Genomic DNA, 27,142 nt, shown 5'->3' on the forward strand with positions numbered 1-27,142 from the left:
ATGACAGTGGCTCTTCGGAATCGGTGGGCCCAGGCTGCTCCACTCCGGCACAGCCTCATCTCCTCTCCCGTCGGTACCCAGGCACTCTCGTCTGCATCCTTGATTCTCCATCTCCCGGCTGCAAATTCTCCTTTCCGGTTCCGATACCCGCAGCCTGAACTGCCCTGCGCTTCCCTCCGGAGAAGAGCGGAATTTCCAGGTCCTGCACACACCCTCCCCGCTTCCCCGACCGGTCCTCGGCACCAGCTCCTATCTTTTTTCCCAGCAGACTGGTGGGCAGGTCCTTCCTCTTCTAAAAGCCTACCCCCAGTCCTTCTAGGCCTGGCTGCTGCCCTGGACCCTTCTCCCCGCCCTGAGCATCACAGGCCTCTAAGCTAAATGCGTCCCCAACTCACATCCCAAGCCCCTGGGCCTGCTGAGGACGGCGCCCCGTGACAGTTCCCTCGTCATCCCCCTCTCGGGGCCTCCACTAGGGGTGTGCACCATTGTGCCCCCCTCTATCCCCTCCGACTGTGTTCTGCCCTCGGCCAACGGTGCCCTCCGTGTTTTCAGGTCTCCTTTCCCTACCCATATGGTTTTCTTGCCAGGAATGTCTCCCTTCTCCAGCAATGCGTTTTCAGGGCTCTCTCTGCCCCCATTAGACGGATTGATTCTCCTCGCACAATCTCTACGGCCTAATTCTTTCTCTTCCCCCTCAGGCGGAGCGCCCCTCCCGGCCCTGGCCTGCCCGCCGCCCGCCCCCCTCACCAGCGGCTGCATCTCCGAGTGCGCGGTGGGCACCTGGAACCGGTCGATCTCCTCCATCATGGTGCCGGCGGGCGAGCGGGCCAGGAGCCGGGCGCGGCCGGGGGACGCCGACTGTACCGCACGGGGCGGCGGCCCCAGGAGCCCGGCAGGTGGTGCAGACTAGGCCGCCCCGGACTAGTCGGGCGGACAGGTGGGTGGATGGAAGGGTATACTGAAGGCGAGAGGTCCGCGGGCGGGCTGAGGCCGGCTTGGCTCCGTGGGTTTGCCTCAGCGATACAGCGGCAGTGTCCGGGCGAAGCCCGAAGGTCTTGCCTCGCCTCCTCCTCCTCCACCTCCTCCTCGGCCGCCGCCGCCGCCGCCTCCTGTCAGCAGCTCAGCCACTGCGGTGACTCGGCAACTCCACTTCCGGGTCCGGGACACCGCCCGGATCCTGCATTATTCATGAGGAGGCGGTGCCTGAGCATCCTGGCCCCTCCCACATGCAGAACCTCCGAATACGCGCGGCCGGTAGACGAATTATTCTTGAGGAGGCGGGGCTTCGTGGAGCTCGAGGATCCCAGCGCACCCAGGCCCGCCTCCTCCCTAAACCCGAGTGTGTGTGTGTCGGCGGCGGGGGGGGGGGGGGGGGGGGGGGGGGGGGGGGAGGGGGGGAGTGGGCCTCATGCGCCTGCGCCCTGGCTGCTCGTCGGTTGCTCGGTAACCGCGTCAGGGAGGAGCTGATTCTTTCCTACAAGGGCGCGGGGACCCACAACGACGGCTGTCCCCAAAGAACCCTTGCGACTGGGAATTGAAGTCGATTTCCTGTGCGTGGTGCACAAACTTCATATCCTCAGGAGAAGGGGCTTTTCGAATCTTTCCAAGGTTTGGGGTGCTTCTTGCTTTTGCGGGAAATGCCCCAGAAACAGACTCGTAAGCAGGTAATACATACCCTGACTTCCTCTCTCCTGAAGACCTCTGACCTTCACTACGGATTATTATTCCTTTCCCACTGGATCCTTGGTCTTTCCTCCTTGTTGACCCCTAAATTCTTTCCCTTGTGACCACGTCAGATTCCCTCCTGCTCTCTCATTAATCCTTCCTCCCTCTCCCATGCTTTCCTAACCTGTTTTGTTTTTGTTTTCTTCACCTTGTTTAACCTGTCTACCCTCATCATTCCCATTATTTTCCTCATAATTCCCATCTCTCATTCCCCAGACCCATCCTGACCAGTCCATCTTCCTTAACCTTCCTACCCCCAATCCCCACCAATTCCTTCTTACTGTCTTTATAATTTTATCCCAAAGGAATGATTTGTCCATCCCTCTGCTATGTGCCCAGTGCTAAGCTAGGTGGAAACACAGACTTGGCCTTTTGGGATTCCACAGCAGAGATACAGAACTGTGCAGGAGATACAACATATTGTCTTCCGGAGTTTGGTTTAGCTTTTTTCATGCTGAGAGACTTGTGAGGTCTAGCAGAGAGGAAGAGGAGAAAAATTCCTTTCCCCTTTATGTCCCCTGTTCTTCACACCTCTGGTCCACCCCTATGACTCTTGCAACTATGTGAACATCATGTTTGTTTGATGATAGCTACCTGCCCACCATCTGTTCACAAAGGAAATCTAAGATACATCCACCCACACCCACTCCCTTAACTGACAAAGCAAAGTTCTGCTTTTCTCCCTAGCATCATCATGGAAGGTATGGTAGTCACAGCTTCTCACAGAGCCCTCTGTGGTATAAAGGATTGACTTCATCCTTCAGAAATTGACCTTTTAGCCAAGCAGTGGTGATTCATGCCTGTAATCCAGAGGATAGAGGCTTGAAGCCAAACCAGGCAGAAAACTTCCCCAAACCCCATCTCAACTCATAGCTAGGCACAGTAGTTCATGCCTGTCATCACAAGCTATGTGGAGGATGAGATTGGGAGGATTGCTTTCCAGGTCAGGCTAGGCAGAAAAGTGTGCAAGCCTCCATCTTCCCATATGGAAACTGAATTCAATGGTGCATGCCTGTGATCCAGCAACACCCTGGGAAGCCTAAAGTAAGCAAAATGTAGCTCATGTGCTCACCCAGGCAGGGAGTAAAGAATAAGGTTGAAGATGTAACTCCAAGTGGTAGAGCTTGTAGGACAAATGTAGCAAGCATGAAGCCCTGAGTTCAAACAAGGAGGAAGAAAGGGAGGAGCAGATGGAGGAAGAAGAAAAAGAGGAGAGAGAGAAGGAGGAGGAAGAGGAGGATGATTAGCTTTTCTTTTTTTTTTTTTTTTTTTTGGCCAGTCCTGGGCCTTGGACTCAGGGCCTGAGCACTGTCCCTGGCTTCTTCCCGCTCAAGGCTAGCACTCTGCCACGTGAGCCACAGCGCCGCTTCTGGCCGTTTTCTGTATATGTGGTGCTGGGGAATCGAACCTAGGGCCTCGTGTATCCGAGGCAGGCACTCTTGCCACTAGGCTATATCCCCAGCCCGATGATGATTAGCTTTTCTAAATATTTTGGGTTTTATGTTCAAGTTCTATCAGGATTTTTATTCTAAATTTGCTATGTTCAAGCTTAGATACATTGAGCCTTTGTCCATACTATTTGTGACTTTACACATTTTGCTCTGAATTCTTGAATATTAACATTGGCTCCTCCGCTTCTTTTACCTGACCTTCTACAGCAGATGAGCTTATTATTCTTATATCTCTGTAGTTATGGAAGAAATGGCTTATTCCCATATGACCATGCCTTAGTTTTATGTTGAAGTTGAGCTGATTTGAAGTTCTTGAACTTTGATGATGACCCTTAGCTTATCGGCAGTTTGCTTTAACCTAACACTATTGAAGTTACATGTAATAAAATGAACTGTTTCAATCCAATACGTTTCAAGTTTTGATGAAGTTGTATACTTTGTACCACTGCCACAATGGGAATATAGATATATCATCTATTCCAAGAAATTTCCTGTTTCTCAGCCCAGTAAGTTCCCTCTGCTACCCCCACCCCTACACATTCCAGGTAACTAATGATTTACTCGCACTCACCATAGATAAATCTTTTCTAACCATTTGAAGTTTGAACAAGTTTGAGGATGACTTTCTCCATTAGGGGAGACACCAAAGACTAGTGTAACATTAAGAACAGATAAGAGACAGCAGATAGGAAAGGGAGAAAGCTGGGTCAATGGGTCTTATACACATCAGCACTACCTTCTGGAGAGAAGGAATTTTTCAGTACACTATAAGTATTGGTATGTTGGGTATATAAAAAAAGGGCTAGCTTCTGATAGATTGCTTTATCACCATCTTGTCACAGTAAAGTGCACTTTGGATCCGTGCTAACTGGATGTGGCACAAACCTAGACATGTTTGGGAAGTTGTCCCTTTCTCCTGGGAACTCAGTGCAGGTATATAAAGATAAAGGAGGTGGGGTTCCTGAAAGGGAAACAGGATGGATGCAGGTTGGATCAGCAGAAGGACTTAAGGGAACAGGCAGGTAGGAATTGGATGCTTGCCATGCTGAAGGAAAGTCAGGAATTTGGCTTGTTAGGAGACTGAGAGGAGTTTAAACCCTTATCTGTTTGTTACTCCAGTGCTCAAACTTTTTAGTCGTTCTCTGTTGCTCTCTGGGTATTTCAACAGTCCAGTTTGGTTGATATGGCCTACAAGGCCTTGTATGGTCTGGCTATTGCTACTTATGTTACTTCACCTTTGCTGTAGGAAAGTTTCACAATCCCACCATACTAATGTGCCCTCACTTCCTGTCAAGTCATAGCTATACTCTTTCTCCTCTGAGCCCTTGAAACTGCTGTTTTCCCTGTCTGCTTAGTACAGTCTTTTCCGCCTGTTGCTACCTGTTCCACCTTACTCTCTCATTCATCTCTTGTTCATCTTTCGAGTCTCAGTGTGGCCCGTGTATTCTCTCACAAAGGAGTAAGTCTACTTTCAGAAGACAGAATAGGGTGATAGCCCCAAATTTTGTTGTGGCAAGGATCAGGCTTGTCTTCTTGATCATTGGTGATTCCTCTGTACTTAGCACAATACCATACCCAGAATAGATTAAATTCTGAGATGAGTTGAACTTATTTCAGGGACCTCATGGACTATATAGATCATATAATTGAGTGAGTGCATGAACTATATGGAAATTTTCATATGAATGTGCTTGAAGGATTGGAAGGCAGGAGCCTGTGTTGGGGAGCAATAATAAGGGGGACCCTAGTGGGAAAAGATAAGAAAATGCACTATATGAACATGTTTTTTTCCAGGGTCATGTCTAGATCTGCTTTGGCAGCAAGGCTATGAATTATCCAGATTTAAACTACCTGTATCTATGGCTTAAGAGCTGGGTGTTAAACATTATGAGATTAAAAAATACTTGAGATCTTGGCACCAGTGGCTCCCGCCTGTAATTCTAGAGACTCATGATGCTGAGATCTGAGGATCACAGTTCAAAGCCAGCCTGGGCAGGAAAGCTTGTGAAACTAATCTTCAAATAACTACCCCCAAAGCCAAAAAGTGGTTCATGGCTCAAGTGGTAGAGTCCTATCCTTGACCACAAATGCTTAGGGACTGTGCCCAGTGCCCAGTCCCTGAGTTCAAGCTTCAAGAGCAGCACAGAAAAACAAAAACAAAACACACACACACACACACACACACACACACACACACACACACACACCCCAACACTTAGTGATGTAAATATGCATTCTCATTCAGTGATGATATTTTGTGGCAGGTACTATTGTAGGTTTAAAAAAATTCCTGTTCTCACAGAGATTTTAGTTGGAAGTACACTATAAATAAGTAAGTACAATATATGTAGTATATCAGATGGTAGATGGCAAAGAAGAAAAGTAAATTGAGGGGGTAGAGTAGGAAGTTCAGAGCTCACGGAACTGGAAAAATAATCATTTAAGTAGGATGATCAGAGAAGTCCTCACAGAGATATTTGAACAAAGACCTGAAGGAAATGAGAGAGGTTTGTGATCTCCAGGGTAGAGATGGGGAACATAGCAAGTGTAAAGTTCCTGAGGTGTGATCCTTCTACACATGCTCTAGATCAGCAAGGAAGGGAATCGGAAAATGTCAGGACTTAAGATCAGAGAGGTACATCCTTCTACCCTATAGAGTTAATCAAATAATCCATGGCATATTCATTTGGTCATGATGGAGCTCCATGAATCATAATTTGTAGTTAAAATGCAAGAATGGGGGACTGGGAATATGGCCTAGTGGTAGAGTGCTTGCCTCATAAACATGAAGCTCAGGGTTTGATTCCTCAGCACCATGTATATAGAAAAAGCCAGAAGTGGCATTGTGGCTCAAGTGGTAGAGTACTAGCCTTGAGCAAAAAGAAGCCAAGACAGTCCTCAGGTCCTGAGTTCAAGCCCCAAGATGGGCCAAAAAAACCCAAACATGAATGTTAGGCACTATACACCAGCTCAAAACATCACTGGGCATGCAATAACAAGGTATCCTTCCTGAAAATAGCAGGAATGCCAACTGGCTGTATGTGTCCATGTGCAGGAGGAGCTTTTGCAGCATTGCCAAACATTGCCTGGCAGCTAGACTTCTTAGTAGAAAACCAAATTAGAGTCTTCTGTGAGCTCCAGCTAAAAGCTAATTTTAGTTTATGACTAACAATTTTGTACCCCTTTATAACTTAGTTGATTACCATAAAAATCAAAGCCTGAAATTTTGCATTATTCACCTGTAACAGCCAAAGGGAGGAAAATCCTTTATATTTTGGATCCTTTCAAGCGGCCAAAACATTTAGAAATACTTATGTGAAGGGTGATTAGGCCAAAAAGAGTCTTGAATAATTCAGAAATTTGAGTGCAATGGAGTCTGGGATGTGTAGAAGAAAGGACAGGTGGTGAGTAGAATCTAGGAGAAGTTAATATGTTTCTGTATATCCATAGTGAGATATCCTCACTTTTGTGCTCCTTCACCTGGGTGTTATCCTTACACGTCTCTTCTTCAAGCCCTAAGTAAGGTCTTTTACCCTTTATCGCCTTCATGTCTCTCAACATCACTGCCACCTTCTTGTCCTGACCCTCTCATCTAGGGTGCTATAAAAGCCTTTTAACTGGCCTTTCCCCCCTTATGGCCTTTCTAATCTATTCTCTTCAAATTATTTCGTCTTACAAAATTATTTTAAGTAGTTATGCAAAGGAATTTCAATTCAAAAAACAAGTTTAATCCACTCTTTATACTGCTTCAATGAGGTGCTAGGTGCAGATGCAGCTTGGACAGGCTAGTCTTAACAAATAAAAATTTAAAAAATTTTTACCAACTGTCATCTCTCATTCAGTACTCTTCAATAGGAATAGGATAGGATCCAAATGTTTAGATAATCCTTCAGAGACCTATAGGGGCTTTAAGCTTTAGTTTGTATCCTTCTTTCCCTATTATTGTATTTTTAGTTCTGTGTGCTATCACTTTTCTGAAACATTCTTTATTCATTTACTATATTCATTTACTCCTAGGATTTTAGCCCAAACTTAATTTATTCCCCACAACCTACTCTGATGTCTTTTGGCCTGTTTTTGAAGACAGAGTTAGGTTCCTCTGTTATATAGTCTTCATGGTCTATAGCATGCATCATGGTTTATAATTATTTGCTTATTTTTGATTATCATATGTCTCTCTGATAGAAGGGCCTGTGGATGTTTTGGCTTACATCTTTACCATCAGAAACTCTCAATGAATGACTGATTGTTGAATGAATGGGGCGAGTGTTGGGGAAAGTAGCACAGGGTGCTGCTGAGGTGATGAGGTAGGTGTTCCAACACTGATTCTGTGGAAACCAGAGAAGACTTCTGAGAGGAATCCTAGGATTTAAAGTATAACCAGAGGAGGAACAGTCCAAACTGGTGAATAAAAACAAATAATTAGAGCCAGGTATTGTGACTCATTCCTATAATCCTAGCTACTCAGGAGGCTGAGATCTGAGAATTGCAGTTCAAAGCCAGCCCTGACAGGAAAGTCCACAAAACTCTTATCTCCAATTAACCACCAGAACACCAGAAGTGGCGCTGTGACTCAAGTGGTAGAGTGGCTAGCCTTAAGCTGAAGAGCTCAGGGACTGCGCCCTGGCCCAGAGTTCAAGCCCCACCACCAACCAAAACAAAAAAAGAGAAAGTAACTAGAGAAGTAAACAGTCAACAGGAACTTAAGTGTCCTTCTCAGAAACCAAAAGAATAGTGGGTGGTAAGCCCTGTCCCATGCTGCTAAGGTGTCAATAAAGATAAACACTAAAACATAGCTTTAGATGTAATAATTAGAATGTTATTAGGGACTTTGGAAAAAACTTCAGAGGTGGAAGCTGGAGTGAGTGAATTGAGAAGGCAGTGAAGACCATATGGGCAAAGTTTTTTTTTCTTAACATGAAAGTAAAACTTGAATATATTAAATGCTAAGGGGAAGGATATGGATGGAAAAGTTGAAGATAAAGGAGAAAAATTAAGTAATGAGTAGATCCAACTTTCTGAGGAGGTGGGAGGGGATCACAGGAGGAATGAACAGAAGGAGGAACACTTTGAAACAGGAGAAGAAAAAGAATTGATGCAGATGATAATTTTGAGGTTTAGTGGCAGGAAGTTGAGAGAGTTTCCTCTTCTCTTCCCCTTAATAGTGTTATGGAATTCCTTCTGGAAGTGATAACTAGAAAACAAATTTTGCCCATAGCTGTCCCATTTTGTTATGATTACAGTCATGCTATTTTCAGAGTTATGGTCTGAGGTTTGTCATGCACAATTATCAGATTACGAAACAGCTGTGAGCATTTGAAGCCAGAATTTGGTCTCCTCCCCCATGCACTGTGGAGCCTAGCACATTGTTATAGTACTTGGTACATGCCAGGTACTTGAATAGTAATGACAGAGGGCTCTTGTGCTTATTGTTGGGCTTTGCAGCCTGCAAGCTGATGCTAAAGAGAAATGTTGATTCTCTGACACCAGCTGTAAGTAAGCCACATGAAATTGTTTTCTGACAGTTAGGAATTTATATGGCATGTTCAGTCTTCCCTATTACTGAGCACAGAGTTGTATGGAAGGAACAAGCAAAGAACGTAGCTATTGATCAAACTAGTGTCATTTCTTTGAGTGTCACAGCACTTTGGAGTCACTGGATCCTAATTCCTTATTTTATTTCCTAGATTTGAGACCCCTAGGAGTAGGGAACAACTGAGCTCTGCTTCTTTAAGAAAAGCATCATGAATACTGAGCAAATGATGAATAAGTAAATTCTTTGATTAGTGACTGAATAGTACAAAAATATATACTGCAATACTCTGAACATTAGCTCTTCTTCCTGAGCCTACTGACAAGCAGTTTATGCCTCCTCATCCAGTGAAAGCAGCCTAATCCTTTATAAGTATGTAGGGACTTTATTGTTGGTGGTAAGCTTATTTTCCTAGTTTTATTTTTTTTAACTCACATCCATTTCCTCATTTACTTACCATTTCAATGTGTTTTGGATTCAGCCTCAGATTTTGTTTGGGGACAAACTGAAGTATAAATGGATATGATACCTTGGATGGACACCTGTTTTGATGTTTCTGTATCTTTGTTAATGAATTTGTTCCCTCTTCCCCAGAAAGCCCAAGTCTGTTCTACCTTCCCTGGTTATATTTCTTGATTTTATATTTCTTGATTTCCAATGGGGTTACATCCAGATAAACCCATTATAAGTTGGAAATACTACAAGTTGACATTTTATTTACTAGCACAGTATTCTAGAGTGTAACCATTGTTTACCCTCAGGAGTGCATGACTGTTGAGAAACATGGGCAGGATGCCACAGCCCAGAATTTCAAGAAGGTATCATATCACATATTACTAGCCCAGGAAAAGATCAAAATTCAAAGTATGGTTTCTACAGAATGCATATCACTTTCACTGGTTGTAACGTTGAAAAATCATAAGTGAAAACATTATAATTCAGGGATTGTCTATATTTTAGATAATCTCTTTGCATTCCTGCCTCTTTTCAATAAGGTTCGTGATTCTAAGCCCACTTAGGATAGTAGTGACAGTTGAGATACTGAATATCAGTTTAGAAACTTAGGAGATAAGATAAAATATATCTATAAATAGTTAAATAATCCAGGAAGTCCACTAATCTAAGGACCAGATTACATCAGAAAATGTAGTTAGAAAGAATCACCTAGAAGGAAGAGCAGCAGTATCTAATAAAATTACCAGTTATCTTTATCAATTGTTAAAAGAAGCAAATATCAAAAGTCTTTCTCCAAAAATATGGGGAACTAGCTTTCATTGCATCTCAGTACAAAATGATTCCACCTGAATGAGTTTTCATATGAATATCAGTGGATTCTTTTCTCTAAAGAAATCCTGGCATCAAGGAACAATATAAATTTAGCCTACCTGAAGTGGAGGGGTTTTTCAAAATATGATGCCGTTATGAACCACATGGTCTGAGGAACAACTAATTGTTGCAAATTTTTGCTTTGCTGGACTTGTTATAGGACAAGCTGAAGTGGATATTATGTCATATTACACTAGCTATTTCTGAAATATTGGAGAAAATCTGTTTTCCCTAGAACTGTACACTGATTGATATGAAGATTGACTTTAGTTTTGATATAACCACCAAAGGAATGGTTCTTGCTGATGTTATTGATAACTATTTCTGGAAACTCTGGTCACTAGGGGATAAGAGCCAGCAGAAAGACAGTTGTGGTTGTTCTTACCTTAGAGACAGAGACGGTGTCCAGTTAGCTGGACAGTGGTGGCTCATGCTTCTAATACTAGCTCCAGAGGCTGAGATCTGAAAGACAGGTTAGAAGCCAGCCTGGGTAGAAAACTCTTCATGATTCCACCTCCAAAATAACCAACAAAAAGCTGGACTGGAGTTCAAGTCCCAGGTTCAAGGGAAGGAAAAGGAAGGATGGGAAGAAGAAAAGGAGAAAGGAAGGAAGGAGAAGAAAAAAAAAAACAACACCTATTTTCTTGATCTCAAAGAAGTAACTCCTGAAGGGTTCCAGATGGTAAAGTGAAACTTGAATGAGTTGTATAGAAAGTACAGTTGCTTCTAAAATCAGAAAGTCTGTGGAATTGTTGTATCGTTGGGTTCAGCTTCTGATCTTAGTCACTGGGGAGAAAAAAAAAAGGTTTGTGGAAATGATTTCCACATATACTTCAGTTAACATCTATCCATAAAGGACAAGATGAGATGCTGAGGGTTACAGTGGAGTATGAAGGGGATTGGGATTCCTACTGTACTGGTGACAGTGGCAGGCAGAAGCAATAGTTAAGGCCCTGCGATGTCTTGATAACACTACATCCAGTATTACACTGGAGAAACTAGTGAAAGACAGTGTTTCTTTCTAAGAGAAACTGCCCTGATCACAGCTTTAGTTGCTTAGAGAGCTTTAGAAATTTGGCCCTTGCTCACATAGCCTAGCATGAGCAGATGAGCAGAGACCATAGAAAAGCTGGCATGAATTGTCCCACACACACACTAGACTGGGGAGCTCAGGTTGTGTGGTCTTCTCTTCACTACTCAGTGGTCTTGGCTGTTCAACATACTTTCTCCAGATATTTCTTCATATATTTGAATGAAACAGCCATTTGCCATGGGCCAAATTGCAAGCAAACATATTGAACACATGAATTTCCCCAAAGCAGGCTGACAAGAAAATCAGAAAATAGGATTTATGAGAGTGTTGTTTCAGTTGTTCAGAAGAAAAACTATGAATTTCTAGTTTAGCTGTAGAAGATAATCAAGGAAGAGAAAAACATGATTTAAAATCAGAGGGAGGAAAATTTATTAATGAAGAAAAAAGAAAGTGGGAGAAAGTGTTTATGTGGAGTGTTGTAGATAGACATTGTAAATATGCAGATAACCTGGAATTAAGTTGGAAAGTTATTCAATTTAAAATAGATACAGAGACCAACAACTTTCTCCATGTCTCTCATGGCCCATGTATTACTCATAGCAACTGTGCTCCATTGTCTATTCTCATTTCCCAGCCAGCTACCTTTTCTATGGTCTTCACATATTTCATTATGTTTCCAGCTTATCATACATGCCCTGGCTCCTGTCTACCTCCTAAGTATGTCCATCAATATCTCCATCCACCATACCATTTCCCTCTGTAGTCCTGGTTTCTTCTCTTAAGAGAGGGATACTGATAGACCCTAGCTCATCTGTTCACATATCAGTAATAGATTCTAAGTCTTTCTAATCAGCCAAAGCTGTGAGCCCCAGGGCAGTTTCCCTTAGAAGGAGGTACTACCTTTCATTGGATCCTCCAGTGCAATACATAACTATTTTACACAAAAGTAACTTCTATATTGTTTCTGGTAAAAATCTTCCTCATGAATTATGCAGGAAGGGGGTCTTAGATTTTTTTCTACTCCAATGCTTTCATTCAGGGGTAATATTTACATTACAAAGGGTTCTGTCCTTTACAAAAATATTTACTGTAGGGTTTAAAATATAGTGTATTTATGCATTAATTTCAAAATAAATAAAGCATACTTAATTTTTTTCTTATTTATTGTCAAAGTGATGTACAGAAAGGTTACAGTTTAATACGTTAGGCCTTGAGTACATTTCTTGTACTGTTTGTTACCTCCTCCCTCAAGTATACTTTATATATAAAATTATATATGTATATATAATTCTTAAAGATGTTGATAAAGAGGACTTATATTCTGGCATGATGAAGCAGTTAATATTGGACTTGCTTTCCCACTGAAAACAGCTGTAAATATAAAGCAATTGTTTTTAGGCATTAAAAATAGATAACACAGGGCAGTGATTTCTGAGGAGAGGGTAACACTTAATATGAGTCACACATTTACCCTTGCTCCCTGCTGAGGGACATTTCTTAATCATAGCTCAGGGAGACAGATCCCGAGAAGAACATGATAGCACCAGTGAGGCAACCCAAATGTTGGAACAAGCAGACAAAGACTTTAAAGCAGGCTATTTTAAGTATATTTATGGAATTAAAATATTGTCTTAATGCATAACACCAAGGGAAATCTAAGCAGAAATGTAGAAATAATAGAAAATTGTAGCATCAGAAAAGAAAAATATATTGGATGGCTTACCAGCTGAAAGTGAAGAAGGTCCTTAGAAATCATCCAATCTGAAAAACAAATAAGGTTTTAAAAGAGTGAGAGAGAGAAAGAAACTTACTGGCTCATACCTATAATCCTAGCTACTTAGGGCTGAGATCTGACGATTGATTTGAAGCCAGCCTGGGCGGGAAAGTCTACAAGATTCTTATCTCCAATAAGCTACTCAGAAAAACCTGGGAGTGGTACTCTGGCTCCAGTGGTAGAGAGCTAGCCTTGAGTACAAAGAGGCTCAGGGACAGAGCTTAGGCCCTGAGTTCAAGCCCCAGGACAGACAAAAACAACAACAACAACAACAACAACAACAACAAAACCACCTTAGTAATGTGGTAATATAGCACATATGCATTTGGAACATGTTTTTCTTTCATTTTTATTTTTGGTAGTACTAGGACTTGAACTCAGGGTTTTGTGCTTGCTAGGCAGGCACTCTGCCTCTTGTGATACATACACCTCCAGCTGCATTCGGAACATGTTTGTAGTTAGAATACCAGAGGAAAGAGAAGGAGGAAGAAAAAAACTCACCAAAACTTTCCCAAACTTGCTGGAAAACCTATAGGCTATCAGATGCTCAGTGAGCTCCAAGCAGAATAAATGCAACTTAAAACATGTCTGGATTCCTCACAGTCAAACTACAGAAAACAAAAGATAAAAATAAAATCTTTGGAAACTGGGGTATGGTTCAAGTATTACAGTACTGAGCTTAATCCCCAGGACCACAAAAGTAAGCAAGTAAGTAAATAAATAAGAAAATAAATAAATGAACATGCCATGTGAAACTGTAGCTTTTTTTGTTGATGATCCTCTTGTATGCCCTTCCTGTGGGTGTCCCGGCGCTATCACTGTATCTATCTCATCTGAGTACCCTGGATACTGTATATACTGGTATTGGAACTAGGGAAGTGAAAGGGAATATCAAAACAGAGAGGCAAAGGATAAAAAGACAAATGACTCCAAAAGCAATACTTGTAAAACCATTTGGTATAAAACAACTGAACAACTCATGGGTGGAGAGGGAAAGGGGGAGAGGGGAGGGAGAGTAGGGGAGGAGGTAACAATACAAGAAATGTACCCATGTCCTAATGTATGAAACTGTAACCCCTCTGTACATCACTTTGACAATAAATAAGTAGTTATTATTTTTTAAAAAAGAAAGAAACTAAATGAAACATTTAAAAGCAGCCAAAGAAAAAAGACATATTACTTATAGAGAACAATGATTTAAATTATGCCTAACTTCTTATAAACAATGGAGTCTAGAAGGCAAAGAAATTACATATTTAAAGTACTGAAAGAAATTACTGTGACCCCAGAATTCTGCATGCAACAAAAATACACAGATACCCTCAGATACACAAATACCCTCAGAAAAGAGGGTGAAATAAATGCATTTTAAAATAAACCAAAGAGAATTGGTCATCATCACACATCAGGACCAAAAAGTATCAGTGGTGATGTAGTAATATGGTTTTTTCTATTTATGTCAGTCCTAGGGTTTGAATTCAGGGCCTGACTTCTGTCCCTGAGCTTGTTCATACAAGGCTGGCACTGTCACATGAGCCATAACTTCACTTCTGGATATTTGGTGGTTAATTAGAGATAAGGGTCTTATGAACTTCCATGCCTGGGATGGCTTTGAAGTATAACACTCAGATCTCAGTCTCCTAAATAACTAGGGTTACAGGTATGAGCCACTGAGCATATGACTATTTAATGCAACATGTTCAATGTTTAATGCAAAAAGTGACATTGCTAGGTGAGGCTTATAATATATATAGAAATAAAATATGTGACAAAAATAGGGCAAAGGATAGAGTAGTGGTGGTAAATGAAGTTACAATGTAAGATGATTACATTGTAAACTGTGAAGTAGTATATTCTTTATAGACTGGCAAGTTTAAGATGCATGTTGTAAACCAGCACAAACACAGACACATGCACACACAATTATTTTTAGGTTTAGTGGCACACACACACAAAAGTACAGCTGACGATACAATAGTGAAAATAAAATGGAACTAAAAAATCACACAAAAGAATAAAGCATTTGGACATGGTCAGATCAGAAAAAGTAGAAAACAGCAACATTAGAAAGACAAATAACTTCACTCCAGAGGCAGAGTTTATCAGGCTAGGAAAAGAAACCTGGTAAAACCCAACTATATAGTGCTTACAGTAGAAATAGTTTAAATGTAAAAACAGAAATATTGAGTAAAAGGAATGAATAAAAACATACGTACACCATGCAAATGGCAGGTGTTAGTGGCTGTCAGTATCAGACCAAATAGACTTCAAGATGAGAAGTATTCCAAGAGATAAATAGGAATATTTTTAAATGGTAAAAGGTCAATTCTAGAGGGACAAGATAACAAATGTAAAGAGTATGTACCTATTAATATAACTTCAAGATATATGAGTTAACCAACAAAATTAAAAGGAGATATAGAAATATCCACAATGATAAAGATTTTTTTTTAGCATTATGCAGTAATTTGGACATAGAGAAAATCCAAAAAATACTGTCAACCAACTTTACCTAATTTATAGAACAGTATACTTAGGAACTGCAGATTTACCTTAAGAACATAGAAAAGATGAGCAAATTAAATCTAAAGTCGTAGAAGAATTTATTTCATTGATTCCTCTTGCCTCATTGATTATTCTTTGAGATACACTATGAAAAATATGATAGATAAAATTAACAAATCCAGATGTTGGCTCTCTGAAAAGATAATAAAATTGATAAAATGTAGCAAAGCTTGTCATTATAAAAAGAAAATACAATAGTCAAGATCAGGAAAGATCACTACAGATCTATAGATACTAAAATTAGTAAGAGGGGAGTATTATCAACAAATTAATAACAATAAATTCATCAACATAGATAGAATGGGTTGATTTCTTTAAAAACACAGTTTACCTCAAATGACATCAGAAGAAAAGGAAAATATACCTTTTGAAATTAATTCACAATTAAATCCATATTTATATTCATAGTTTAAAATTCTCTCACAAAGAAAGTCCAGATGGGAATGGTTTCACTAGTGAATTATATCAAATGCATAAGGAATAAATAACACTAAACTTGCCAGGCATGGTAGTATGCATCTGTAAGTCCCATATGGGTGATACAGCAAGAACTCATTTCCAAAATAGACAAACAAATAACAGCCTTACAAGGCTTTCTGAAAATAGAGGATAATGTCAGCATAAGCCTGATAGCAAAATCAAAGCTATTACACAAAAAAGAAGTCACGGACTGATAGCCTCTGTGAACATAAATATATAAAAGTGTACTATTATTAAATCTGTACCAGGAATATGTAAAGAAAATAACATATTAGGACAAGTGGGCTTTATCTTAAGAAGATAAAGTTAGTTCAACATTTAAAATTGAGGTTTTTTCTGAAACATTAACAGAGAACAAAGGCATGATGTTTTATAAAGTTTTTTCAGTAAATCAGAAAAAGCATTGACAAACTTGAACATCCACAGCTAGATGCTAGAGGCTTATGCCTGTAATTCTAGCTACTCAGGAGGCTGAGATTAAGGAATATGGTTCAAAGCTACCCCCGACAGGAAAGTGTGTTGAGACGCGTATCTCCAATTAACCACCAAAAATCCAGAAGTAGAGCTGTGGCTCAAGTGGTAGAGTGCTAGCCTTGAGCAAAAAAGCTCAGGCACAGTGCCCAGGCCTTGAGTTCAAGCCTCAGGACCAGCACACAATTCCCTAGTCACACTATATGTACAAGACCATTCTCAACAGTCTATACAAACTCCCAGAAACTATATATATGTATATATATATGCAAATATACATGCATACATATTCTTTATTATTAGCATCAACTAGTTGTACAAAGGAGTTTCATTATGGCATGCTCATTTATGCACATAATGTATCTTGATCAGACTGGATTCTCTGTCATTCTCCATCTCTTATTCCCAAACCAATTGTAACCACTTCAATTTTTAATTTTCACACTCCATACACTCATATTCAAAAAGTATGCAGATGTGTCTTTATTCCTGTAATTTGGTATTTTTTAAGTATGTATTTATTCTAGTCTGGTAGCAAATCCTTGGGGAATTTTCTGTAATCGTAATTTATTATTCTATCTTTCAATAATATGCTGCTTTAATTTATTCTTAATTGACAAAAATTACATATATGTGTCATGTACAACATATTTTGAAATTTTTGAAGTCTGTGGTACATTATAAAATAGCTACATTGGGCTCATCAGTGTACATTACCTGATATATTTATCTTTATGTGACAAGGACACATAAAATATACTCTTTCAGCAATTTTCAAGGATACAATACTTTGTTATTATCAACACTGTGCTATACAATAGTCATCCTTTTTTAAGACATGCAAGTATCCTAGTGAATTGCTCCAATTTATTTATTTAACTGGGCTCCTACTGCTAAATATTTAATTTGTTTCCACTACAAATAATGCGGTAAATAAAATTAGTTTCCAAGAACCCAATTTTTAGCAAGCAAGATGCATAAAATATATTACAAAATTCAAGAAAATATAGTTGCTATATTAATAGGTAGATAATTTCAAATTTTGGTACATATTGCCATGCTACCATAGAAAACAATTTAGACTCTAGGAACAATATGTGATAGTGCCTGTTATCCTGCAAATCGCTCTTTCAAAACTTGGAGATCTTTTCCACTGTGAACACTTACTGGATGGCTTCTTTGTGTGCTTAAACATTGTACCAGGTTCAGGGATTTTAAATGCATTCACTGTAGCTAGAGGAAGATTTGTTGGTGAATTTGAGGTTCCATTGGGACTAAGAACTTCTACTCTTTTAGAAACTGACTGCAAGCTGGTGAGGTATTTTGTTTCAATTTAGCTTAATGGAAACCTGTTAGTGAGTTTTAAAATAAGGACCAAGACAACTGAAATGGCAAATGCATTCTCCTGGGTCCCCAGAAGGAGGGAACAACATCTGTGGGTTTGCATGCTTCGAAGAGCCCCTCTTTCCAGGAACAATCACGGTTCAGCATTGACTTCTTCGGTTGGAGATGTGATCTGCTAAAGACTCTAATCCTCCGTAGGATGCTTGCTTCCTACTAGGCAAAGGGTCACACATGTTGCAGAGTAGGGTCCATAATTGGGAATGTAATAAGGCCAGCTATCATTTATTGGGCATGTATTCTGGCCAAGCACCACAATTGTACCCTTTATGGACATTAACTAATGTAATCCTCATAGCAAGCCAATGATTGAGAGAGGATTGCTATGCTGCTTATTTTAAGATAAGAGTACTGAAATTAGGGAAGATAAGCAACTCCCTAGGGTCATAGAATTGGTAATAAATAGCACAGTGTATGGTTGAATCCATCTAATACATACTCATTTTTAAAATATATCTTCATAAGCCAGCTGTCCGTGACTCATGCCTGTAATCCTAGCTACTCAAGAGGCTGAGATCTGAGAATCTAGGTTAAAGCCAGCCAGAGCAGGAATGTCTGTAAGACTCATATCTCCAATTAACTACTAAAAAGCTAGAAATGGCCTTGTGGTTCGGAGTGGTTGAGCACTAGCTGTAAGCACAAAAGCTTAAGAAATTTTAAACCTTATCTTCAAAACATTCTAAGATCTGGTAAATAATGCCCAGTAGGTTGTAATAATATTCATCTCTTACATTGTCTAAACTAGGAAGCTTGTTTTCAAATTACTTTTTCATTGAATGTGAACAATTCATTTGATGTGAGCAGTGCTCTATAGCCTCATATTTCATTTCATTTCGTTTATTGGAAGGTTTTTAGAAGTACTAGGTAGTACTGGTATTTGAACTCAGAACCTGCCCCTTCTAAGTAGGCACTTAATCTATATCCCCAGTCCTTTTTTTTTGCTTTATTTTACTTGTTAGGTAGAATCTCATGATTTTGGCCAGGGCCTGATTCATACAGAGATCCTCTAACATACTACCTCCTTGGTTGCTGGGATGACAGGTATATGCCACCACAGCAGGATCATTTGTTGAAAATGGAGGTCTTGCTAACTTTTTGTCTGGGTTGGCCTTGAGCATTGATCTTCCCAGTCTCCATCTCTCCGGATGCAAGCATTACAGGTATGAACCACTGTGCCTGGCTGTTTATTGAAGTTTTGGAAATGGAGTCCTGCTATGTGTGTAGTGCTAGCCTTGAACTCATGATTGAATCATTACTGTTGAAATATAATGTTAATGAGAAGACAAAGTTAAGATCAGTGGCTCCAAGCTTCCAACTCAGATGACTAAAGGGCTGGTGGTACACTTAGCAAGACAAGGAATACTGGAGAAAGTGGCAGTTTGGGATGAAAAGAGAACATAGGTTGGGTTTTAAGAAATGTACTCATTACCTTGTGTATGTAACTATATCTCTCTGTACATCACCTTGAACAATAAAATTAAATTTTAAAAAAGGTAAGATATTGAGTGCCCTATGATAAATGTGACTGGAGTACTGTCTAAACTACAAAAAAATAGATTTGAACTTTATCATGAAGTGGATGATGAATCCATTGGTGGAGATAGGAATGCCACAGGGGAGCATATAGAATAAGAGCACTAGAGGTCCAAGCATGTATCCATGGAGGAGAAGAATCAAGGATATTGAGGAGCCATTGGAGGATTGGTGATTTGAAAAAGAAAATGGAGGACAGGTTTCAAGTAGGAAGGGAACCCTCAGCCGTGTCAGATCCTGTGAGAGAACTAGGAAGTGACCACCAGTTAGCTAGGTAGTTACTGGTAACCTTTGTAAGAGTAAAATAATTCTCATCCCAGTGCTCTGTGCTAGATAGAGGCCCAAAGGGGAATGAGTCACAGTTCCTGACCCCAGGGTGTTCACACTTAAATCTATAACATTGGCAACAGAAAAGCAGGCTGGAACTCACTTTTCTACCCCCTTGATGACCTGTTAAGTTGTGTGAGACATGGTGAGCTGGACAGGATTCTTTTTCCTGTCTCAGTCTTTCACAGATATCCTGCCTTGGCCAAATAGAATGGCCTGCCAAAGAGAAAATCGTCTTCTTTGGTCGATAATATAAAAATAGTGAGCTTCCCTTGCTGGGACTTCCAAGTCACTTCCCATATATGCTACAATACTATGCTTCTTTTATCGCCCCAAGCCCAGGGACAAGATCCATTTGGATCTTAATGTTATATATAACAGCCAGTACTTAGAGTGGTGGTGAAGGAAGGTGAAGGGGAGTCCATTCAAAATGGGGGAAGAAAGAGTAGAAGGTGATAGGCGAAAGGTGGAAATTTATCAGGAGGAGTTAACTAAAGGACTAGCAGAGGGAGTCCATTCAAAATGGGGGAAGAAAGAGTAGAAGGTGATAGGCGAAAGGTGGAAATTTATCAGGAGGAGTTAACTAAAGGACTAGCAGAGGGAAAGTGGGTAGGATTCTGTTAGGCAGAGGTATCAGGATGGGTGGGTGGGGGGGGGGGGGAGGTGGGGGGCAGGGAAAACAACATTCCTGGCAGAAGGAATAGTAAAAAGCAAATTGGAAAGTGGTAAGGTCCACCAGGCCAGCCTCAGAATACTTGTGAATATCCTAGCACATGAAGGGGACAGGCTGGAATGGAAATTTGAGGCCAGATGATGGAGTTCTGGGGGCCTGGTGTGGGAGTTTGGGCTTTCTTCTTCTGTGGTTTGATGGCTTCTGGAAGGAACCTTCAAAAGATTTTCAGGAATTCAGGCTTGTCTGTCTCAGGCTTCTCCTCCTGGAAGACCAAGGGCCCAAAGTGGCAGCCTGACATTCAATCTCCTTTGCCATGGTTGGGAAGTCAGGGCTGTAGCTGATTTCATTGGGCTGTTTTGCATTTATTATAGTGTGGCTTTTATAGTGTGTTAATTGAAATATTTCCAACTGCCAAAAACAATTACACTCAAATTGCCTTGTCAGTTCTTTTATTGCCAGATAAATGTTTTACAGACATATTTACAGGGGGCAGTGGTAACTGGATCTTGTTTTCTACTTAAGGCTGGTGGTTTGGGTTGAGATCAGCTCTCTAGGGCTCTGCAATGGGCCTGAAAGCTGTTGGATGTTGTGATGCTTCTATCTCATTACCTTAGGGATCAAAGGCTGTTCAAAGGAAAGAATTTTCTGGCTCATATGGCTTCGTCTCAGGAAAAGGGTTCCCACCACTCGAAACCTTGGCAACCTGGCAGAAATCTGAATCCTGCTACCCACCCTTTCAACCCAAGCTGAGACATGCTTTTCTATTCTGTTATCCCATCCATCTAAGTCTTTCTAAAGACCCTTGGAAGAGCTATGAGAGCTCATCTTGTCTCACTTACTGTGGGAAGTCCAGAGACTTCCTCAAGATCACACAGGTACTCAGTGACAGTGCAAGAAGCAGAAGTCTTTTTCTCATGTGTCAAACTGCCACCAGCTTGATACCTCTGGCTTATATTCCTCTGTTGTCTTGACCCTTTATTGCTTCCTCTAGGCTGACTTCTTTTTTCAAAGCCCCCCTCCCTCCCATCTATATCCTCTACACATCCCCTCATGCTTGATGACCTGAAAAACTATATCTATATGATACAGATATATCACTGGAATTGTATTGGTAGAATGGTTTACTATGCCTGTGATTGTTCTCATGCCTCTGCACATGCTATTTTCTCCTTCTGGAAAAAACAAGACATCTTCTCCATTTAGATAATGCATCTTGCCCTGTGACACCCAAATAAGAAATGACCACCTCTGGAACCTTTTCTGAGCATTCCAGACTGAGTGGGTACCCCTATGAACTCCCGAAGCACGTTGGGACAGAGTTAGCTTTCCAAGGAACAAATGCTAAGTGATTGAGAGTGACAAACACAGATTACACTCATAAGACTTCCATGGACTTGAAAAAACTAGGGAAGAACTTCATCTCTCTCTCTCTCTCTCTCTCTCTCTCTCTCTCTCTCTCTCTCTCTCTCTCTCTCTCTCTCGTCTTTGCCTCACTGCTTAGATTGACACCCAGTAAATAAATAAACGTACCACCAAAGTTTATCAAGTTGAATTGCACATGGTTTTGGGTTAGTCAGCTTTTTGTCATTATAACAAAATAACTGAGGTAGATTTCTTGTAGCTCTCAGTTCTGGAGGTTCAAGGGCATGGCTCCTGCCTCAGCTTGCTCAGTTGCAGACTTCATAGTAGATGGTGGAGATTGTGTGGGAAGAAGATCCCATCATAAACCAAGAAGCAGAGAGAGGAGGCCCCAGGCTTGCTCCTTATATAAATACCAACAAAAAGCAGAGTCAGGGGATTGGCTTAAGTGGCAGAGCATGAGCAAAGCAAAGAAGAAGCCTTGAGTCCAAGCCTTGTACTGAGGAAGAAAGAGAAAAAGAGAGGAAGGAAGGAAGGAAGGGAAGGAAGGGAAGGAAGGAAAGTCTAGTGCCAAGTTTACCCAGTTATTCCTCATAAGTTAGTCTCACAGATGCTAAAACAGGGTTGCCTCAGACATAGGCCCTCCATGGTAGGACCAAGGAATACATGTTGCCACTGAGAGTGTCAGAGAACTGTTTTTGAAATTTGAGAAAGTTTAATAACCTTTATCTGCAAAGTTTTGCATAGAAACCTCTCTTTGATACTATTTATGATATTCCCACGTCAGTTGGATTGTGACTTTGCCTTCTGTTTCTCTTTTCTCCAGAGCGTCAGTGTGAGCAGAGGAGCCAGGAAGAGAGTAAGTAATGATTGAGTCCACCATTTTCTCCCAAGGTGCTCTTGGAACTTTTTTATGTTGGAAATATTATCTATATATTTTTAGAAAATTCAAACAATATAGAACATTAAAATTACCCTTAAACCTACCACTCTGGAATAACTCTCTAGTTAATGTATGATACTGTATCATCCTCAATATTTTTATGAATAAATGAATACATATATTTATTTTTACACAGAAACACACTATGTATATATTACTGTATAGCCTGTTGTTTCACATTAAGTATGTAGAGTATTTTCCATTGCTAATACACATACTTCTATAGCATTGTTGGATTTACTACATAATATTTGGTCATATATTCCTTCAGGCCATATCATAATTTTTTTTTTTTTTTTTTGCCAGTCCTGGGCCTTGGACTCAGGGCCTGAGCACTGTCCCTGGCTTCTTCCCGCTCAAGGCTAGCACTCTGCCACTTGAGCCACAGCGCCGCTTCTGGCTGTTTTCTGTATATGTGGTGCTGGGGAATCGAACCTAGGGCCTCGTGTATCCGAGGCAGGCACTCTTGCCACTAGGCTATAGCCCCAGCCCCATATCATAATTTTTTAAGCACATCCATTGTTGGGAATTTTTGCTATAAGTTGGGTTTTTTGTATTTTTAATGGGAATTTTTACTGTAAGTTATAAATCTGCACACCTAAATCTTTGGGCATGCTCCTTCTTATATCCTTAATATGAATTTTCACATGTAGAAATTTGAATCAAAGAATAGAAATAAAAACAGCCATTAGGCAAGCTTTGATACATTTTTCCAAACTACTCTACAGAAGAGTTATGCTCATTTCTGGCTGCCTGCTTCCACAGTCTCACCCACACTGGATGCAGTTTGGTTTGGTTTTTGTTTTAAAACGTGTCAGTTTTGTGCAGGGGAAATGCATTTCTTTATTTTATATACCTTTGATTATTAGTGAGGATGAACTTTAACAAATATATATGCCATAGCCAGTTTGACCAGGTTCTTAACTGTCTGTCAGAGAAGGCAAGACTTCTAGTCCTTGAATTTGGGCTTAAAGTAACCAAATACAAGAGAAAATACTTTGAAGAGTAACCTTAGGCTAGCAAATTCGAGGTTCAATAATAAATTAAAGCAGTCAAAAGAACAGCTTTGCATCCTTTCTGGATGTCTACACCACATGTGCATGAAGGCCTACCTTTGGCAGCTAGCTGGTCTGGACTTTTCTTTCTAAGCTTAGGGGAAGGGAGTAAGGAGGAAGCCCACCACAGTATTTCAGCTAAGCCCTGACCCTCAGGGCTATGATTTTCAAGGCATTGAGAACTCTGGCCTGGACAGTCCCTTTGGACACTTCCATAGAGGAATCTGTTGTACATTTTATATTCTATGTACAACAGGTAGAGCTTGGCTTCTGGGGAGTTTTGTGAATAAAGGGGTTTCCTGCAGCATTCCTTGCTTGTCTCAGCAGATCAGACACTCCAGACCCTCATTTGAGGTGTTTCATTTTGTGTTTTTTTTTTAAGTTGTATTATCTCTAAATAGTTGTACAAAGGGATTTCAATGCAACATGTCAATTTACAAGTACAACACATCTTGATCGGTAACACCCTCATGTGAGGTTTTTGTCCCAGGATGAAGATTCAGGAACTGAAGTGGGAGAAGGGGCAGATGACTGGAACCAGTCCAAAGTCACAGTTAGACCCCCAGACCAGCTAGAGTTGACTGATGCGGTAAGTGAACAACTTCTTTTTTTTTTTTTTTTTTTCCAGTCCTGGGCCTTGGACTCAAAGCCTGAGCACTGTCCCTGGCTTCTTTTTGCTCAAGGCTAGCACTCTGCCACTTGAGCCACAGCGCCATGTCTGGCCATTTTCTATATGTGTGGTGCTGGGGAATTGAACCCTGGGCTTCATGTATACAAGGCAAGCACTCTTGCCACTAGACCATATTCCCAACCCATGAACAACCTCTTATCTTTGCTCCTGCCACTTGTTCAGCTTCAGACTTATTGTCTTCTATTACATGGGTTAGAAGCCTGCACAAGCCTGAATGTGAGATTCCTGCTGGCACCCTGGGGGTCCTAAACCTTGGAGAGAATGGCAGGGATCTAATGCATGACCCTCTTGGTATTTCTCTCCCTCAGGAGTTGAAGGAAGAGTTCACTCGGATCCTAACAGCCAACAACCCACATGCACCCCAGAATATTGTCAGGTACAGCTTCAAAGTAAGTCATCCCTTCTTGGGCAAGGCCTCTGTATCTCCTTGGAGAGGCAGTGACTTGTCACATTACAAATGCCTTTTACATACTAGAAGAGCCACACCTCCAGTTCTGTGTTTTTGCTGGTTAATTGGAGATAGGAATCTCAGGACTTTACTGCCACAGCTGGCTTTGAAATGTGATCCTCAGATCTCAGCCTTCTGAGTAGCTAGGATTACAGGTGTGAGCCACTAGTGCCTACACTGTTTCTTCTTCTGAGACCTATTTGTTCCATGTTATGTATCAATGGCAGATTCTATATTAGATTTTTCTTTTGCTGCTGGGATTTGAACCAGGCCCTGTGCTTATTAGGCAGGCACATTACCATATGAGTTACATCCTCCACTCTTTTTCCTTTATTACTTTTGAACAGGAGTCTCAACTTTTATCCCCAGGCATGCCTGGACTTTAATCTTCCTATTTATGCTTCCCACATTACCAGTATGAGATGCACAGACTCCATGTCAAGCTTATTAGTTGAGATGGAGTTTCTCAAGCTTTTTGCCTAGATTAGCTTTGAAGCAGAATCCTCCTGATTACCTCTCAAGTAGCTGGGATTATAGACATGAGTCACCTCTCTTGTTTAGTTAGATCTTTCACATAGAATATCACATATAATCATTGTGTTGCTTTAATGTAGGAATTGTATATCCAGTTAGAATTGGTATCCAGTAAGAATAGTGGAGGTAGGGTCATGAAGGTACATTTGATGATTACATCTGCCCTGCCCAAGGTCTGTGGTAAGGAAGATGGACTGGGATCCTTAGTGTGGACATAGGAGACAAAGCAACTGAACCAGTGATCAGTAAATGGGGAGCTGCTTCAAGTTGGAAGAAATATTATTTAGAAAGAAATATTTGATGAGAACTTTTTAAAATGCTGGGTTTAACAAAAAAAACAAACAAAAAGAAATCACATAAAATGCTGGGTTACATTTGCTTCTTTAAACTGGAATTTGGTGAAAGCTTCAAGTTAATGGGAGACCTGGTGGCTTGTATTTCCTTTAACAGAAATGGATTGTCTAGTCTTAGAAAACAAAGGAAGAGTACATTCTCACAGCAGCCCTTTTGGGGATCCCTGCTCTTACTCAAGTCTCTTCTCTTCTTAGGAAGGCACATATAAGCCTATTGGTTTTGTGAACCAACTGGCAGTTCACTTCAGCCAGGTGGGCAACTTGATTCCCAAAGACTCGGATGAAGGACGGAGGCAGAATTACCGCAATGAATTAGTGGCAGGTAGGACTGTGGACCAGCCTAAGGCTGCTATCTTGAACCTTTGGGCTCTCTGAAGAGTTGGTTCTGAAGTGAATCAGAATAGAAATAGAAAGAATAGAATAGAACATGGCAGAGCCTTCACTTACATAGTGTCTGATAGCAGGCTTTCCTGGACAGGCCCAAGAGTTACCCTCTAATGCTCAGGCTAAAAACCCAAGGACATACAGAATCTGACAGCCAGGCACCAAAAAAGCCATCCCTGCCAGGGAATGGAGGAACAGGCCTGAACTTTGAGCTTAATGGTGATTTTCAACCAAGGTTCCCAGGAGTCCATCAAGCAGGTGGTTTCAGACACAGAAGTCCTTGAAGAAGAGGAAGAACCCAAGGAACCAGGAACTGAAGCTGGCAGTCAAATGGATGTGCATGTAACTGAAGTGTGTATGATGTTGCTCTCTGACCCACTCCTTGCAGGGAAAACTGTGGATAGAGGCTTAAGGGGTGGCTCAGGACAGAAGGGAGGAGGCAAACGTGAGACAATAGAGGCTATAGATTCCAATGTGTCTGCAGCATCATCTCTATCCCACTTCAAGAATTCCCCTTATGCCTAATTCTCCTGAATTCCCACTGCCTTCCTCTCACAGCTTGTCCTCTGGATCTTAATTTTTTTCAGGCAGCTGAAAAAGTAATTGAAGAAGAATTTATGGCTCCTGTGCAGCCCAAGGAGCGAAAACTCACCAATCAGTTTAACTTCAGTGAGAGAGCATCACAGACCTTAAACAACCCTCTTCGGGTACAGTCTCCTTTATTTTTGACACAGTTTCACATAGCAGGGGAGAAGCTTTGAATGCATTATTCAGTCTCTTTCTTTATTTTCTCAGCTCTGTGTCCTACCCTGTCTTCAACTATTTCTTAAAATGAACTGTTGGAGTGAGGAAGAATTGAGGGCTTTCTGTGAGTTTCTTGTATCATTGTTCTCTAGGATCGAGAATGCCAGATGGAGCCTCCTCCCAGAGCAAACTTTTCAGCCACGGCCAATCAGGTAAGACTCTGGGTAGGCCTGAAACCCATCATTATCCCTACTCCCATTCATCTGTGTCACATTCAGCAGCAAAGGAGACTAGCCTAGTTAAGGACTCCTCTGTCAGTCTGTCCTTCTTATCTATCCA

General features: G+C 41.0%; 2 protein-coding genes and 1 pseudogene across 5 annotated transcripts in view; 2 read left to right on the top strand and 1 right to left on the bottom strand.

Annotated features, from left to right (window-relative positions):
• Positions 1-1,118, bottom strand: part of Fam219a (family with sequence similarity 219 member A) — a 51,428-nt gene extending 50,310 nt beyond the window's left edge. For all 4 annotated transcript variants that reach the window (XM_048365989.1, XM_048366139.1, XM_048365929.1 and 1 more), the window contains exon 1: positions 748-1,118. In XM_048365989.1, coding sequence (XP_048221946.1) covers positions 748-807 — 60 coding nt within the window. In that variant the 5' untranslated portion in view covers positions 808-1,118. The remainder of the gene's footprint in view (positions 1-747) is intronic.
• Positions 1,119-1,529: 411 nt separating this feature from the next.
• The window catches only part of Dnai1 (dynein axonemal intermediate chain 1), a 58,203-nt gene continuing 32,590 nt past the window's right edge, over positions 1,530-27,142 (top strand). The window contains exons 1-8 of the mRNA XM_048352222.1: positions 1,530-1,664; positions 22,478-22,510; positions 24,140-24,238; positions 24,649-24,729; positions 25,871-25,997; positions 26,295-26,410; positions 26,647-26,766; positions 26,956-27,015. Of these exons, the coding sequence (XP_048208179.1) occupies positions 1,638-1,664; positions 22,478-22,510; positions 24,140-24,238; positions 24,649-24,729; positions 25,871-25,997; positions 26,295-26,410; positions 26,647-26,766; positions 26,956-27,015 (663 nt within the window). The 5' untranslated portion in view covers positions 1,530-1,637. The remainder of the gene's footprint in view (positions 1,665-22,477; positions 22,511-24,139; positions 24,239-24,648; positions 24,730-25,870; positions 25,998-26,294; positions 26,411-26,646; positions 26,767-26,955; positions 27,016-27,142) is intronic.
• On the top strand, positions 9,477-21,288 carry LOC125356611 (annotated as a pseudogene).

This window comes from Perognathus longimembris, chromosome 1 (genome assembly GCF_023159225.1).
Source record: "Perognathus longimembris pacificus isolate PPM17 chromosome 1, ASM2315922v1, whole genome shotgun sequence".
NCBI lineage: Eukaryota > Metazoa > Chordata > Mammalia > Rodentia > Heteromyidae > Perognathus > Perognathus longimembris.